The sequence below is a fragment of the Simochromis diagramma genome, unplaced genomic scaffold (genome assembly GCF_900408965.1).
Source record: "Simochromis diagramma unplaced genomic scaffold, fSimDia1.1 OVJJ01000344.1, whole genome shotgun sequence".
NCBI lineage: Eukaryota > Metazoa > Chordata > Actinopteri > Cichliformes > Cichlidae > Simochromis > Simochromis diagramma.
The window spans coordinates 6,038,072-6,055,282 of NW_024387375.1; the positions used below are offsets into that span (position 1 = coordinate 6,038,072).

Below are 17,211 nucleotides of genomic sequence, written 5' to 3' on the forward strand. Positions count from 1 at the left end.
TTGCCTGATGCCCCTGACTCCCCATGGGGAGGGGCGGCCCGGGGAAAGGAGGGGCACGCTAACGAACCTCTGACAGCTGGAGGCCCTAATTAAACGTCCCTGCTGAAAATAAACAGAGCAGGAGCCAAGCAAGCAGCCAGAGAGAAGCGCACTGCAAACAGCGGCTGTGAGCGCTCGCCGCAGTGCCCTCCTCTTCTGTTGCTGCTGAGGCTGAGCCAAGAGTGCACGGCTCTATAGGGTAGGGGTCTCAAACGCACACACTCAGGCTGGCACACATGCACCACACTTATGAATATGGAGCACTGCAGCAACATTGTGAACACCTGCGGTCACACTTGATACAAGTTGATCTCTACAGCTGTGGGCACAGTATTTTATTTTTTAATTTTTTTATTTTTGTTACTCCCAGTGCTCTCAGAAGTTACACTTTTCTTTTTCATAAATTTCCCACTGTGCCATGACAGAATAAGTTGACTCGCTTCTCTCGAGTGGGGTTGTTTCACACTCTCCGTCTAGATGACACTTCTGACATTCAGAAGCCTGTTGTGCTGCTAGCTAGCTGGAGCATTAGCAGTCAAAGTGGCGGGGTCTATTTGGGTGAGTGCATTAATGGGCCGACCAACCAGCGACAAGGTTATGAGGCTGATTGAATAAATACTGTGGAGGTCCCTGTCCATTACGCCCCTGTGTGTCTGCCCAGATAGAGAGAGAGAGAGAGAGCGATGGAGAGATAGTTTGAGACAGAAAGATGAAAGGAGAGATTAGATAAGCACAGATAGGGTCAATTAAGAGATAAACATACAGGTATAGGTTGAAGAGAGGCTTCCGCCTGTGTGCGTGGTGAAAAATTGAGAGTAAATTGCTTCCTGTCTGTGTCTCCTTTTGATCTCTTTGTCCTACTGTACACAGCCCAATTTGGCATGTAGTGCATTTATCCTGGCGAGGTGGAGAAGGTGACAAAGGTGAAGTTGTTAGACAGAGGTGCAATGCCCTCTGCTCGACCCTGTCTTCTCTCCAGCAGACTCTTGGAAAAGACTGTCAATGTTGCAGGATGGTAACTTTAGTATCTATCTATCTATCTAGATATATATATATATATGTATATATGTATATATATATATATATATATATATATATATATATACACACACACACACATACTGTAGGTTACCTATGTTGGAGTAAAGCCCGAGCCTTAAAACTTAAGGCTAGGAATATTCTGCCAATTCGAATACCCAGGGAAGATGTTAAATCTGGAAAATTAACCAAACTCATTAAATTTGCAGCTTTATTGCTTTCCTGCTGATTTAAATTTACTTAACAGGCAATCAATTTGTAGGCAAATTGTCTGGATTTCACATAAAAGAACTCTGAAGAGCTAGAGCATTTAACATTAGGAGTGCACTAATGTATGAACAGCACCAGTTTATTCTTCCATGTCTTTAATAAATACAGATAAGATTGCCCTTCTCTGCTTCATCTTGGACTGCAGTAAGAATCTGCAGGTATAAAAGTTCATAAATTATAGCCACAGTCAGGTGGTCAGTCCCCAGTTTGATCCAGCTTGAAATATTTCAGCTGCAGTTACATGGATTTTGATGTAAAGCATTCATAGTGGAGGATAAAGCGTGCTGATTCTGGCGATCTCCTTACTTTTCCTTTACTGTTACTGCACGCTTTTTGTACATGCATTGCATAATTGTGAACAAAATATTCCCTGCTAGAACTACCTCTTCAGTTCCTTTGGATTACTGACCTCAGAGCATGTTCGAAATAGAAGTTTTACATTTCTGCTTCACTGTTGCGGCCTAAATACAGAGTAAAACTATTAAAGTTGATGACCCACTCTTCCCTTTCAACAACTATTCCGCCTTTGTTGAACTGATTATTGACTCCTCTGCCTTTGAACTCTGTCCAAATGCATTAAATGTTGGCTCTTTTCGCCCAGATTTGCAAAATGATATCTGCCAAACCTGCCGAGCTTCTGCTGACCCCTCTTAGCCAAGGTCAGCATAGCCATGCTCAAACTCGAGACATAATCCATTTTCTTTTGCCCTGGCACAGCTCTACTGACATGATTGTGCTGACCCAGCCAGGCCAAAGAAAGAGGAAGTGAGAGAGTGAGAGGCAGAACGAAAGAGAGAGAGGGCATCTCAGGCCCAAGGGCATGACACTGGGGTGCTCGGGGCCACACCAGCCCTTTAAATGTCAACACAGCACAGAGGGGAGGGAAACTGGTGAGGAGCGGCGCTCTGTTTGAGGACAGGAAAGAATATTGGCAAGTGATTTTTTACTGCAGGAGGGTGTTAGAAGCTGGCACAACGCAGCAAAAGATCTGGGACGGGCGGGGTGTTTTGTCTTCAGACATATTCGGTTTAAACTCAAGTCACACACAGGTTTGAATATCCTCTCTGGGATGAAGGGAGACATTTTGAGATCTGTGATTTTCAGAGTAAGTGTGACTTCAAAGGAGGGTTAGTGTTTTGTCTTATGTCTGTTATCTTGGGAGCAGCCACTGACCTTTATGTAGGGAAGTACACACGGTACCTAATTACTCTGCCTCAATCTCTTTCTTCCCTTCTTTTAAATTAATCACTCTTGCCTTCAGTAAGATATCACAAGATGGGATAAATTTTCACCCAAGCTTTTGGATGCAAATTATAGTCAAAAGTCAAATTAAAAGTGTTGAATGGAAACTGTAAAAAGAGATAAAGTGTCATTGTTTTCTTAAAATTAAAAGCAGGTTTAAGAGTTTTTCTAGTGTTTCTTAAAAAAAGGGGGATTAAACCATCAGTTTTGATGGAAACAACCCAAAAATGCCATGCGTCTTCCTGCCTGTAGTTCCTGATTATATTGCGGCTTTCATTGGCAGTTGTTGATAGTATCGTTCTTGGCTCTTTTTTCTCACCCCCATTTGTCTCTTTGTCACTTCTCTCCTTTCTTTTTGTGAATCTCCAGGTCTGAGTCCATCACGTCCTCAGCCAATCGAAGCCTTCGTTAACAGCGGCGTGGGCACGTGATTGGAGGAAGGATGGCAACCATGCCATTTGTTAGTGAGGGGAAATGTGTGAGTGTGGAGTGGGATTTCCTGCAAGGACTACTGGCCAAGCCTCCCACCCTGCCCTGGTGAGACATCTCTCACACACACACACACACATGCACACACACAGGCTGAAACTGTATAAGCCTACGTGCATGCCCATGAATTAATCTCTGCAAGATGGAATACATGCATTAACACTCTTGCACTCACTGACAGTCTGAAGAAGCTTTTCTTTTCTTTTTTTTTATCAACGAAACATTATCCAGAAACATACGTCTTTTCTCCTTAGTGCTACATATCACCTGTATTGTTGTTCACCTGCCAATCCTGTCAGAGTTGCGAGTCCCCCACCCTTAGTGGGAGATTAAGTAAATTTGGCTGGAATTATTAATGGGAAGTAATTTACAGGCGGATATAAAAACTAAGCAGAATCAATGTGTGTGTATTGATTGTTCTCAGTGGCCGGGGTCGAGGCAGTATAATAATGAGATGTTACACAGGCTGGCAGCATGAGTCCACACACACACACACACACACACACACACACACACACACACACACACACACACACACACACACACACACACACACACACTGATTTCACTTATTAGAACCTAACAGGGAGAAATGCAACAGCTGTGTCAGCTGATTAAGATACAAACATATGTAAGCACAATATGCGCACGTCTTTCCTTTGTTCTTTTCTTCTGTCGCACGTGTATGCGCGCACACTCACTCACTCACACACCACCCGGTGGTCTGTCTACGGATGAAAATCAACAACACAGACACGAGGGAGAATGGCTGGTTCTCCTCTCTCTCTCTCTGTGTCTCTAACACACACATACACACACTTTATCCCAGCGCAGCACCGACACAAATTGTGAAGTGGCTGTGACAACATAATTCCACCACTCAGGCCCCATTGAGGAGAGTCAATACCCAATCACAGAGACAGGCTACCTGAGCCCCGGCCCCCCTCTGTCACTCTGCCCCTCCCTCGCCTATTGATCCCTCAATCATGGCTTCAGCTCACTAGCCCGGGACCAGATGAGAGGGGGAGCTGGGGCGGGGGAGGAGAGGGTGAGAGCGAGGGAGAGTAAGAAAAAATAGGCAGTGAGAAATTGTGTGTATGTGTTCACATATGGATTTTGGAGCAAATGGCATTATTAGGACTCTGCTCTGCCCGATAAAAGAAGCGAGTTTGTCTGTAATTACCAGGCCAATCTGCAAGAGATGGGTCAGAATGGAGATTGTTTCACTTGAATTGCAGGAGCCATTCCCATTATGTGTATTTATGAAATGAGTTTTTCAGACTGATGCTGAGGTCATTTTTACAGAGCACGAATCAATCAACAGGTGGTCAGCAAATGGCCATTAAGCGATAGCCCATCAGTTTTTCTTGTCTTGCGTCGCGCTGATTCAGATTTGTGAGCCCCTCTGATCCTTTCTCCCTGTGTTTATCTGTTCCTTCATTTTACTTCTGTCTTTCACCCTCTGCACCACTTTCGCCCTTGTCCCGTTCGCCCTCATACCGACTTGCCTGTCCACGTCTCAGTCTCCAGAACCTGCGTAAAGAGAAATCTCGCAATGCGGCTCGTTCTCGGCGGGGGAAGGAGAACTTCGAGTTCTTTGAGCTGGCCAAGATGCTGCCACTGCCCGGGGCCATCACAAGCCAACTGGACAAAGCTTCGGTCATCCGGTTGACCATCAGCTACCTGCACATGCGGACCTTTGCCAGTCAGGGGGACCCACCCTGGAGCCCTCTGCTGGAGGGAGACAGCAACTGCAGCAAAGGTGAGCAAGAAACAAGGAATTACATGAAAAGAAAAGTTTTTGTGACTGAGATATTACAAAGAAGATGACGAAGAAAATTTAGGTTTTATGTTTTCAACTAAAAGAAATATGTACAATGATCTAAACCTTCTAAATGTGGGTTTTACATTGAAAATGAAGCAAATTCTGGTGCACCATTTTTAAAAATGTAACTTAAAAACAACTTTTTATGTTTATTTGACTTTAACATCAAATGTAGCAGTAGTGTGTTTGCATTAAGATATCGTATTTGTCCCAGACTGAATGAGTTTTAGAGCTGTAGACTCAGTACTTTTCCTTTTTCTCTTCTTACCAAAGTTAACATTTTCTCAGAGCCTGGGATGGGATTGGAAAAGTATTATGCTTTCCAGCTGAGTAACAAAATGCCCTAGTAGTGACATACTAGTGAATAATTGCCTAAAATATGATAATCTAGATAACACATTTTTAAGGCCTTTTTGAGGGTCTTGTCCTTGAATTAAAATTGTATTTTAAAAAAACATCCTGGTAACAGAAAATATCTCTATGACTGGTTAAGTGTTGACACTTTTTCTGGGTATGTCACGAGTAGGTTGTTGTTATCTGTTCACAAAATTCAACCTTGACAAAAGCAATGTGCAAATATGCAGGATTAAATTAAACACGCATATGTGGAACACTTTCTGCTGATGATTCCTACATTTCAGCCAATATGAAAATTATATAGCAGAGATAAATATGCTGCTTTGTTGCCAAAGGACGCAAACCACTAAAATTCATATTTCAACTCACTTCTCTGTTTCAATCAGAAGCAGACCTCAGCTGTCTGTTCTGCCTACGTACTCCTACCCACAGTGACACCCCACGCCACAAAAATTCAGTTCGGACTGGGGTATTGATCCAGCCTCCTATTAACAATAGTAATTACTGCCACTGTCTATGCGTGCAAACAAGCTCATGCGTTTTCTTTTTTTCCCCTGTAACACACATGCAAATAATCATATAAGTATTTTACATAGACAAGAGTGAGTATGAATAAAATCTATGTTTTTTGTGTGTGTATGCACATAAATATTACTCATATTATAGACAAAACTCCAAAAACATGTTTTCCTTATGTGGAAAAAAAGCAAAGTCCCTATAATAGTCATTTTAAAGTGAAGACCCATTTAAGGGGGAGGTCAGGTTCAGGTTTCAGGTTGTGATTAGACGAGTAGTAGCAGTAGTGGTTAAGCTTAGATCGAGACTCCAGGTAATTATTGTAAGTCAAATTGATGTCCTCTTAAGTTAGGGACACGCAACTGTGTGTTTGCGTGTGTCTGTGAGTGTGTGTCTATTAGGAGGGAGAAAGAGAAGGAGAGGGGGTAGATAATAAAAAAGAGGGAGGAAACTATTGGTGCAATTTGTAATTACTGAAATTAACTATATAACGAGGACAGTGTAATTATATAGCCTGTCTAATTGCTACTATTACTGAGGGAAATGATGCAGCTACAGTGCAAATAGACGTGTGTGTGTGTGTGTGTCCACCTTTGTGCCTGTTCCTGGTAAATTTGAGGAAATGTGAACAAAAAAAACCTGTTGTATTAACAGCATGTTTCTGTGAGACTGCATGTGGTGTGCTTTACCCACATTATGCACTGCATTTCCTGATGGGGTGAGTACCAGTAATGCTACCAGTGCTGTCTGAGTGTGACGTTATAGTAAAAAATACCAAACCAGTCCTTTTCCCAGTATCCTTTGGGGGCATCTTAGAAATTTTTACACATTAAGGTCAGTGTGGTTTTCCGTGGTTCCATGGTGTAGTTTGTTAACACCTTCGCCTTACTTGTGAAAGACACAACTGCAGCCTCAGGGTGTCAAGAGCTAGCCTGCTGCTAACGTCGGTCATAAGTCTCAATAAATGGGATGGTTATATCAGGAAAGGCATCTGGTGTCAAAATCTGTGCCAGATCAAACATGTGGATCCATCTACTGTGACCCCGTGGGAAAAGAGGGAGCAGCTGAAAGTATCTTTAAGGTCAATGCGGTTTTCATCTGGAACATCGCTCACCACATGAAAACACTCATGTAATGTCTTCTTTTTTGCTCGGAGACTTAAGGTGTAGCGTTAAAGACGGATTCCGTTATGAAAGAATTAAGATATAAGCATCAATGGGAAGTTTTATATAAACAAATCACCCACAGGCTAATATTGTAGGTCCCACAGGAAGATGGAAACAGGACCTGTACATGACCTGAGACCTCAGATGTTGTCAGTGGATCCCTTTGGGTCTGTGGGTTGAGGATTGTGCTTGTATCTGTTGGTGTGCTAAAAGGTTGGGAACTGGGCAGCTTGGAAGATGAGTCATTCCCTCGGTTTCTTGTTTTGGGTCTTCAAACCCTTATTGATCAGCTTGACTTCCAACAATGTTTAGGTGTTGGTAGGTGTAAAACATCCACATGAATGCCAAAATCCAAGGCCTCACTGCGAGGGATATCGAGTGTAGAGGTGTCGAGCCAAATATGGGAGCTTGGAAGCAAAACGACTTAACAAAATCAAGCTTTTAATGCTGTATCAAGTTCAGAAATAAATGAAGTCCTCGGGCGCTAGCAGCCTTCTACACACGGCAAGGGGAAAATCACTTGGCTGCACATGAGGAACCCACTCTGGGAACAAAACAAACAAGGGAAAGCAGGATTGTTTATACACAGAATGCTGACAGGGAAATGACAGAGTGGAAGGTAATGAGGCACAGGTGAAAGTAATCACACACAGGTGAAGACAGGAAACAAAAGGAACACAGGATGCAAACCTGCCTTCAAAGTAAAACAGAAAATAACCAAAAGAGACTGATAGAGATATGAATACTAACACTTAACAAGATGTACAAGACAAGAAAACGCAAAGTGACCAGAGCATGAACATAGAAACGAGACAGAAGAAGGCACAAATGGAAACATGGGGGTGATGATTACTACAACAGCTACTACAAGTAACACACAAAACGTGGATAGAACACAGGATATTTCAACACTGAATTCTTACCAGAAGCCAAAACATAAAAACCACCAGAGACACAATAACATCACGAACTGTAGGCCATCATAAGATCGTCAGTGAAGCTAAACTGAGGCTTACAGTATACGGAGACTAACAAAGAAATCAAAACAGCTTAAAAAGGTGTTAAGCACCGCAAAAATGTTATGTAACTCATGTTATGTTATGTTATGAAACTCAAAAGTAAAACAACGATATACCAGATTTAAAGTCAACATGCAAATAAAATAAGTTACTGATGTATACATGGCCATAAAGGAAAATGAGTATTCACGAGATAGCTGAATTAGAAAAAAAATTAACTTCTAATGTGGTCTAAGTACATTTTTGTCATAGTTGTAGCTTTCAAATTGCCAGTGCTTGTGTGATACAAACCCTACAATAATCCAGAGGAAACCCCAACAATCAGACGACCCCCTAAATGTAAGCACTTGGCGACAGTGGGAAGGAAGAACTCCCTTTTAACATGAAGAAACCTCCAGTAGAACCAGGCTGTACATACAGACAAGTTGCACATGGTGACTTCTGGGCCCTAAGGGGCAATGTAGGAAGGCTTTAAAGATTAGATATGGTATATATCTGACCACTTAATAGCATGGATGACCTCAAAGCCAACATATTGCTTCTAAAGAACTTTTAAAAGCAACCTGTTGCAACTTGAGTCTAATCTACAGTCATAGTGTGTGAAAACATGTATTCCTATGCATCAGCCCATTGTTGTACATCAATATCTCATCATCCTTTCTGCGCAGGACAATCTGAGTGTCTGAGTGATATTCATATACTAGCACCCATACACACAGCCGCAGCCTTGACTCTACGCATGAATTGCGAATTGTTTTTCCTCTGTATTCCTGACTTTTCTTGGCCTTGATAGAAAATACCTCCTGTTCAGCATAGTTGGTGCGCAGGTAGTAGTGCTTCTTGCCCTGTGTACAAAGTGGAAGTGCGCTGAAAAGATGTGAGGTGTGCGGTTTACGCTACAACGAGAGGCACTTCTCGTACAAATGTGAGCCACAACGATAAATATATAGAGCCCCCGCGGAAGCTGCTACGTGAAGGTCGAGAAAATTGTGAGGCGGCTGAGGACCTGAATTATCTTTCACATTCTTACCACTAGGTCAACATCTGATATGTTAAGTATTTAATTAAATATTTGGAGATTTCTTACAAGCAGGTCACACAGTCTCCACGGGGCCTATATTGAAAATGCAATGCTAATTTGGACATCAGTTTGAACAAGTCTACCCACAATGCATTGGCAGGGTTTTAAGTGTGATGCATGACTTTAATTCCGTTAGTGGAATGTGGTCAGAGATCTGGCTGAAAGGGAGCGGAGGCCAGAGAGCAGGGGAAGGAACAAATGTAGGAGGAATAAAGACAGAAAGAGAGGAGGAAGGAAGAAGGAGAAGAGTGCGAGGAAATTGGGATGGGGTGTGGGGGGATTGCATTCCTCCACATTCCCTCTTGTCCGGGGTTTTTGGATGGGCAGCGGAGAGGGAAGGAAGGTGGAGGGTGGAGGAGAGGGATGGAGCGCAGGGGAGGGGCCGGAGTGGCTTTTGTCTGCTTCCCACGTTTCAAAGCCAGTCTTGAAAAATGAATAGACAGAGGAAAATCAATTGCATGACCTTCACAGAGAGAAAGAGAGAGATTGAGAGAGCAGGAGAGAGCGGGAGAGAAGGAGGAGAGAGAGAAAGAGACAGATTATGGAAGGAAAGGAGCAAAGGAAAAGGAAAGGCTGAAGGCAGGGAAGGTAAAATGACCCATGCTGTATGTTCACGTTTGGTATTTGTGCACCTGTTTGTACAGCATATTCAAGGACTATTTGACATCATTTATATTTCAAAGCCTCTGTATTAAGTACATTTTACTATCAGGGACAGTTTTTTTCCCCATACTACACTTCCTTTGAAAAAAATCCAGGAAGCCTGATTCCTATTCCTAAGCTTTCTATTGCTTGTGATAAGAATCTGCTTAAACTTAGTGGCAGATCTGCAATCAAGCAAACTGACAGTTTAACCAGATTCTACAGGTGAAACCAAAGCAGTCTTCCTGTTGGACAGGCAAGGTTAAACAGATTAGTCCAGGCGGTGTAGTGTGATGGTGTGCTGTTTGTTTAAAGTAATTCAAGGCTTTTGGGAGGTTTATATACATTTTTTAAACCTCTGACACACTCTGTATTATGCTGCTCTACACTGGCAAGAATAAACCACACCCAACCATGCAGACAGTATTAATGTTTTTATAAAATAACAAATAAGAACATAATGTAAAAAAAACACATTTTATTAGGTTCAGCAGAATATAAATTAGTCCAAAAGTATCTTTTGCACTTTGGTTCAGTTTTTACTTTTGCATGTTAGTTAAAGATAATGTAGGGTTTGTTAACAGTAAGTGCAAACATAATAATAATAATAATAATAATAATAATAATAATAATAATAATAATAATGTAAAGAAAATAACTTGATTGTGGTAAGACAGAGATATCTTTTAAAATTTCCTGTCTGAAATTAACTTTCTACTTTTATTTTTGTTTAATAAAACAGAAAAGGGGGAAAAATATCAACCTGTAACAGGTGTGCAGGGCAGCTGGAGAACCCCCTCTGCCTTTTTCACAAGGCACAGTGCAATGACAAGTCAGCGCCAGCAACAGGGCCAGCTGAAGTGTTTTACTGTCTCGGCTAGTGAGGTCAAACACACCTCTCCCCTCCCCGGCGCTGGTGACATTGACTTTCATTCTGCCTCCACTTGCTCGTTCTCTCTCTCTCTCCCTCCCTCTCACTCTCCCCCTCATTTCTTTCATTGCTTTCGTCTTCCCTCGCCTCCCCTTCTGTCTCCCCCACCTCTTCACGATCTCCCTGCGTCTGCCTCCCCTCTAATTCACAGCGTTTAAAGCAGCCTGGGCTTTTAAGGGAAGTTAATTGCACTCAAATTATGTTCGACCGCAAAAGGAGTGAGGGAGCGATGGAGAAGAGACGGAAAGATAGAGGACAGATAGAGGGAAGGAGGGAGGGATGGATGTCGGCGTGAGAAGATAATTGTGCCAGAGAAGGACGCTGCGATTAGGGTCACTTTTTCTCTCGCTGTCTGTCGAACGGCCGAAACATCACATTTGGATTGGTAGTAAACAACTTGGCAAGTGACCGGGCTCTTGTTTTGAAAGGGTGAAGCTGCGGTGGCAGAGCCAAACTTAAGAGACAGAGATGAATAAGAAGACACAGAGAGAGGAAACTGAGAGAGAGAAATGGGGGTTCACTGTTTGGTTCCCATGGTAACATCCTAACCTGGTTAAAAGAGGTTGACACTGTGGGGGTGGAGTCTGTGTGTCTACAGGCCCCCACGTGGGGATGCTTGGCTGTGTGTGTGTGTGTGGCCATTCCTCTGGACTGAACTGGGACTAAATTATGTATTAGACAAAAGTATCATGAAAATCATTCAAATTTTTTCATTCAATCATTCAAATCTTTTCTGCTTGTGAAGCGCTGGGGAGTCCGTGCAAGTTGACCTCTGAGTCAAATCATAATTAACGTGTCCATTCCTGCCCTGTCCCATTCTGTCTCTTATTCCCACAATGGAATTAAATCTCTTAGCAGAGTCCCGGGAAGCTAATGGAATCGGAGTGTGACAGAACAGCTCGATCAAAGACCTCAGCCAGCCCTGCGTCCAGCTCTGCACACAAGTCACGGTGTTTATTCGCACAAACTCACTTAAAGGAGAATTGCAATTTAACGCATCTTAACTGAAGTCAGGTTTTATTGCTTTTGAACATCTTTTTATGGTTAAAAACTGAAGGATTTGATGAGATCAGGGATCAAAAAAAGAGCAATCAGGCAGTCACACATTTTTTAAACAAGTTAACAGTTCATGCAGGAAACCAAGACTGGGATGTCAAACTAATTTTAGTACATAAAGCTCAAACAGCCCGGACCAGTTAAACCAAACATGCACATATACTCATCATAATATATGTCATTACTTTTTGTAGCATTACATGTGCAGTGTCTTTGTTAATAGGAAGCATGTCAAACTGACAGTTACTTAGGCCTCTGCATTGGGTGAATGTAGCGTTTCAGGTCCCGGTTCAGGACACGATCTATTCTTAGCGACTTGCAATGCTTCCTGGTGCAAAATTCATTGAAAAGGTCAAACATGACGCCCTCCTTTTCTGCAATTTTCACATTTAGCAAAAAAAAATTCCAGCGGGCTGTGCTTTGACTCTTTGAGGGCTGCATGTTTGACACCCATGATCGAGACCACTTTCTTGATTTAGGAGTTGAGTTGAAGCCCTCTTTCTTTCCAGCGCTTCAGCTGGGCCAGCAGTCACAGATACAGGAATCTGGCAAATTAAACTTTTATTACACTGAGTGCCACCACTTTCTTTCTTGGCTGAAGGTGATCTTTTGGGGCAAAATTCTCTTGGTTATATATTTATGCTTAAACAAGAGGGAATAACGTCCAGTTGTCTGTACAAAAGAGTTAAGATTCACAAAAATATTCCAAAATCTTGTTTGACCACAACAATATTCAACTACAAATGATGTTTTCAGGCACAATGATGAGATGTGATGTCCAAAACTATCTAAATGAAACATTTAGCAGATCTGAAGCACTGCTTTATTAACGTGGCCACATTGTTGGTTTGTTAATGTCTGTCCAATCATTTGTCATCTGTTTTGACTTGGTCTACCAATAAGGCGCATGCACAGCAAGTTCAAAATAAGATCTAAGTTGTAAAAAAAGATGTTATTGTTTGAATTATGATTTATAATGACATAAAATATTATAGAAGCTGTAATATTAAGGTATACACACAGAATAATGCAAAGCCCTCACTCGCACACGGGCACACACATAGAGAAGTAGGGGTTCACAGTAGCACTACAGAGGGATCTTTGTTCTCAGAGTGTGATACCATCAACGCTGTGAGACTCTTTCCCTTCACATGTGTGCAAGAATACACCACACACGCGCATGCTGTGCGCACAAACACACACACACACACACACACACATCAGGTCCAGTGTTTTGGTTTCCTGGTTGCCCTATTGTACTGTGGCAGTCTTTAATAAATGGTCCTCTGTGTATTTGTGTCTGCGTGTGTGTGCAGGGGTGTGACTCATCTGTCAGCCCCGCTGGCCTCATGTCACATTCAGCGTTTCCTTGGGCCCGCTGACACTACTCAGCACAACTGATCACCCACCATCACCTTCGCTCCTCCAGGGTTCTGTGGCACGAAAGCCAGAACAGACACACACACTTTCACAACAATCGAAGTGCGTTTGTCTTCTGTTTTGATTAATTCTTATATGGTTACCACGGAGGTTGATTCCTCCAAGCTTCCTAGCACTGCGGCTGCATCGCTGCCCCACAAGGGAGCCTGCTAGGCAGGCAGAGAGCGAAATGGGCTCCCCATCCCCCTCCAGGCAGGGACTGACTAGGCTGAAGGGTCCCAGCACCAGACCCCCTTTCATAGCCCTGAATGGACTTGCCTTATTTAAATTCACACTCTGTCACACAGGGGGACCCCAATCTCACAATGCCACAGTGGCTTTGTCCGGCAACTCTGTATTTATGTGTGTATGTGTGTGTGAGAGAGAGAGTTTGTGTGTGTGCACGGGTATTTGTGTTGTTTAATCGGGGAGCATGTTGCTGCTGTGTAGTCTGTGCATGAGAATTCATTGCTGTGTGTATTCCTAAAGTGTGTGTATATGTGTGTCTATAGCTCTAATGGAATGCCTCCCTCTTCTATTCAACAAACCCACATCACAAGCAGGCAGCTGGGCAATATATATGTGCGTGTGATTGTATATGTGTGTGTGTTGGTGGGTGTGTGTGTTCCGATCCCCCCTCTGTGTTCAGTTGTAACCCACAGCAGCGCTTTCATTTTCCTGTCATAACGTGTATTGATTTCCCGCAGCCTTGCAGCGACACACACATACACACGCGCAGATATCCAATGATCCTTAAAGGCACGCACACAGACTCACACGCGTACATACATTTATATGCTCTTATACACATATATTTTGGGTACACACACACATACGCATGTTTGTCTCCATTGGACGGGGAACATTGTGTTCAAAAGCAGCCCTGTTGGAGTGAGATTAGTTCTCACATATGGTCCCCACTTTTGCAATCACACACTTGCAGGTGCATAAACACCGTCACACACTCCTTCTGACATAAAACAGTAAATACACCTGATTGCAAAATTAATCTTCCACGTCAGTGGCGGCACCCCCAACCCCCATGCCCATGTTTGCTTTGGAGAAAGTGATCACTCTCTCCTTCCTTAAGGTTTTTCATTTTCCCTACCCTCTGTGCTCCTCTCATACCTATCTTCGCCCTCCTCCCCTCCTCCTCCACCTAACCACCTCCAACTCTATTTGTATTGTAATTGCCTTGGTAAACACCACCACTTTGGCACTGAAGCAGCTCTGATAGCTTGTGTTTGGGATGCATTAAGAGTGGTGATGCAGTGTGTGCGTGTGTGTGTGTGTGTGTGTGTTTGCTTGTTTGTTTGTATGCCTGGCAGAGATTGAGTGGTATGCGTCACGCAGCGCTCCACCTTATGTGCACTTTTTTTTTTTTAAGCACGGTAAATTCTTCTTTTATCAGACATAATTGCTTCAAGTTTCACTTTTGATTTTGCTGAAGATTTTAAAGTTGTGAAGAGATCCCACGTTAATGCAAAATCCTCTATTTCCAGATCAATTTGTGTAATCACTTATTTCTCAAAGCTGTATTAACTCATCCAAAAAAATGGAAATTAATCGTGGCTTAACCGACCGGCAAAATGATTTTCTATATATTAAGACGTTTGTGTTTTATTTATGCAACTTTGACTAATTAAGTTGCTTCTGATGGTTACACTGACCAAGAGCATGACCTTTCTAACTGTAATATGTGATCTTAACTGTCTAGTACTGAACATGGAGACTTTTTTTTAGCATTTTGTCATACTACAGTAATAAAAACACTGTTAAAACACGCACCTTACCTACAGAAACCCAAATTTCTGCACTGAAAAAGCCCTGCTCGTGATCAATTAACAAAATCTACTCACCTGCTAGAATATCAACAGGTATAAAATGCTGCCGCCAGCATTTTATGACAATGTCTGTCTCCTTTTTCTCTGCAGTTAGACGTTCATCTCATTCTCTGGCGACTGACATGTTTGAGCAGCACCTAGGGGCACACCTCCTGCAGGTAACGACCGCATCACCCACACATTGCTTCTTGTACCGCACTGATTATGTCTATAGTTGACTTTTTTTGCCATGCTTATGTTGTGTTGTTAAGCAGAGAAACTAGTTTTTTCAGATGTATCAAAAGTTGAAGTTAGAAATGTTTTTTTCCCCTCCTAACAGTCACATTTGTTTGATTATCCTGCTGTACTAAGTCGCTGCTATGTGTGATCACAGCCTGCACTGGCTCAAGTCGTTCTGCCTTGACTTATATTTCCAGGCAAATTCCTAAACACAGTCACACTCAGACACAGAAGCACATCGCGTAACCCTCAGATGCTGCCAAAGAATACCTCCCTTTTGCACTAACAGATGAACACAGCCCGAGGGGTACTCTGGGGCAGGAGGGCTGCTGGGGTGACGAAATGCAGAATGTAGGCAAAGACTCAGAGGAAGAGCAAAGGAGGTAGCACTGCAGATTGTACTTTGGAGGGAGCTTAGGGAGGGGGAGGCGGTAGGAAGAACAGGTAGGAGTGGGAACAGGTGGAGGGATAAAAGGAGAGTAGAGAAGTGAGAAGGTTGTGGTAAAACAAAGAAACATTACATATGTCTGCTCTCCTCTGGCATTTTAAAGAGGAAGAGAGGCTTAGAGAACGGCGCTGATAGAAATCAAATTAACGCTCCAGAAAAACTGTATGATTCTTCCCCTCCCAGCCGTTCTTCCACAGTAATAGCCTGATAATTGCACTTTAGTTCTCCGACATTCATGCGGCTGGTTTCTCCTCGCCGCGACACGCGACACACGACGCTCCACACCCCGGCCACACATTTGCATACTGGATGTGTCAGTTGCATAAATTACCACTGCCACTTTAAGCACTAGGCCGCCAAAATAGCAATCATTTTTCTAGAGCAAAGTGGCCCTGGTGTGTGTGCGTGTGTGTGTGAGGCTGAGACTGTGTCAGCTCACTCCTGGATGCTTGTTATGACGATTAATATTATTCTCTGAAGCAGTCCCCTCTAATGGGCTGGCTGTATACCTTTCACTTCTCATTAGAATCACTGCAGGCCGTAATGACTCTGGTTCTATCTGTGTCTGTGTTTATTTGTCCGTGTGTGTGTGTGTGTGTGTGGCTGGAGATCCAGGATGAAGCTTCGACTCTTGGTTTATTACGGCTGATTGGAACAGCCCCTGGTCTATAAGCTCAGTTTCTCATGTCTCGTTGCTGAATTTGTTTAAGTGCGCCTTTCTTGATCCACGTGCGTATGTGTGTGTTCGTGGACGTCCACACCGCATGCGTTGCGTCTGCCTCTGTTTTGTTCACCGTTTGTTCGGTCACGCAGGTCTCACTCGCAGCTGTCGCGCGTGTAGCTGCGTCTATGGGAATTGTTTCGTGTCTATTCACATTTATGCACGTCATGTGAGTTTTTTGCGCGCGCGTGTGAGCGTGCTCGCCAGTTGAGAGAAGAGGCCGAAGGGTGATGGGTTGTTTGTTCTCTAGCTCATTGTAATTTGTTCGATACACGCTAATTGCTCTAATTTGTCTGTCTTGTTTCTGTTTGCCTTTATGTCTGCGTCTCTGCGTGCATGTGTGTGTGTGCGTGTTTTTGTGTGCCCACGTGTGTGTCCCTGTGTGTTTATGTGCACAGTCTCTAGATGGCTTTGTGTTTGTGGTCAGCCAGGAGGGACGGTTCCTCTACATCTCAGAGACAGTTTCTATCTACCTGGGACTCTCACAGGTAAGACAACCTCATCTCACTCTCTTTATGTCTCTCTCACACAACACACACACCCACACACACACACACACACACACACACACACACACACACACACACACACACACACACACACACACACACGTGACCACATAATCCTTTATTTACAAGTGCATTTGCACACATGTGCCTGTCTTCTCTTTATGCTTTCATATCCCTTCCCAGGAGCGCGTGTGTTTGTGTGTCTGTGTGTGAGTGTGAATATCTTTGACTTCACTCTCTGTGCTCATCTCTGGAGTACAACTCTCACAGGGGCAATGCTGCTCTCTCTCTCTCTAGCTCTCTCTGCCGCCCTCTCTCCCTCTCCAGGTGCTCACCTCTGTTGATTGCCTGTGGCCTCTTGTACTGTGAATGTTAAGTCC

The 17,211-nt window shown here is 43.3% G+C and overlaps 1 protein-coding gene across 2 annotated transcripts in view; it reads left to right on the forward strand.

Moving 5' to 3' along the window:
* Positions 1–17,211, forward strand: part of npas1 (neuronal PAS domain protein 1) — a 38,684-nt gene that overhangs the window by 9,114 nt on the left and 12,359 nt on the right. For both annotated transcript variants that reach the window (XM_040009400.1, XM_040009401.1), the window contains exons 2-5: positions 2,959–3,126; positions 4,602–4,840; positions 15,025–15,092; positions 16,721–16,810. In XM_040009400.1, the coding sequence (XP_039865334.1) occupies positions 3,032–3,126; positions 4,602–4,840; positions 15,025–15,092; positions 16,721–16,810 (492 nt within the window). In that variant the 5' untranslated portion in view covers positions 2,959–3,031. The remainder of the gene's footprint in view (positions 1–2,958; positions 3,127–4,601; positions 4,841–15,024; positions 15,093–16,720; positions 16,811–17,211) is intronic.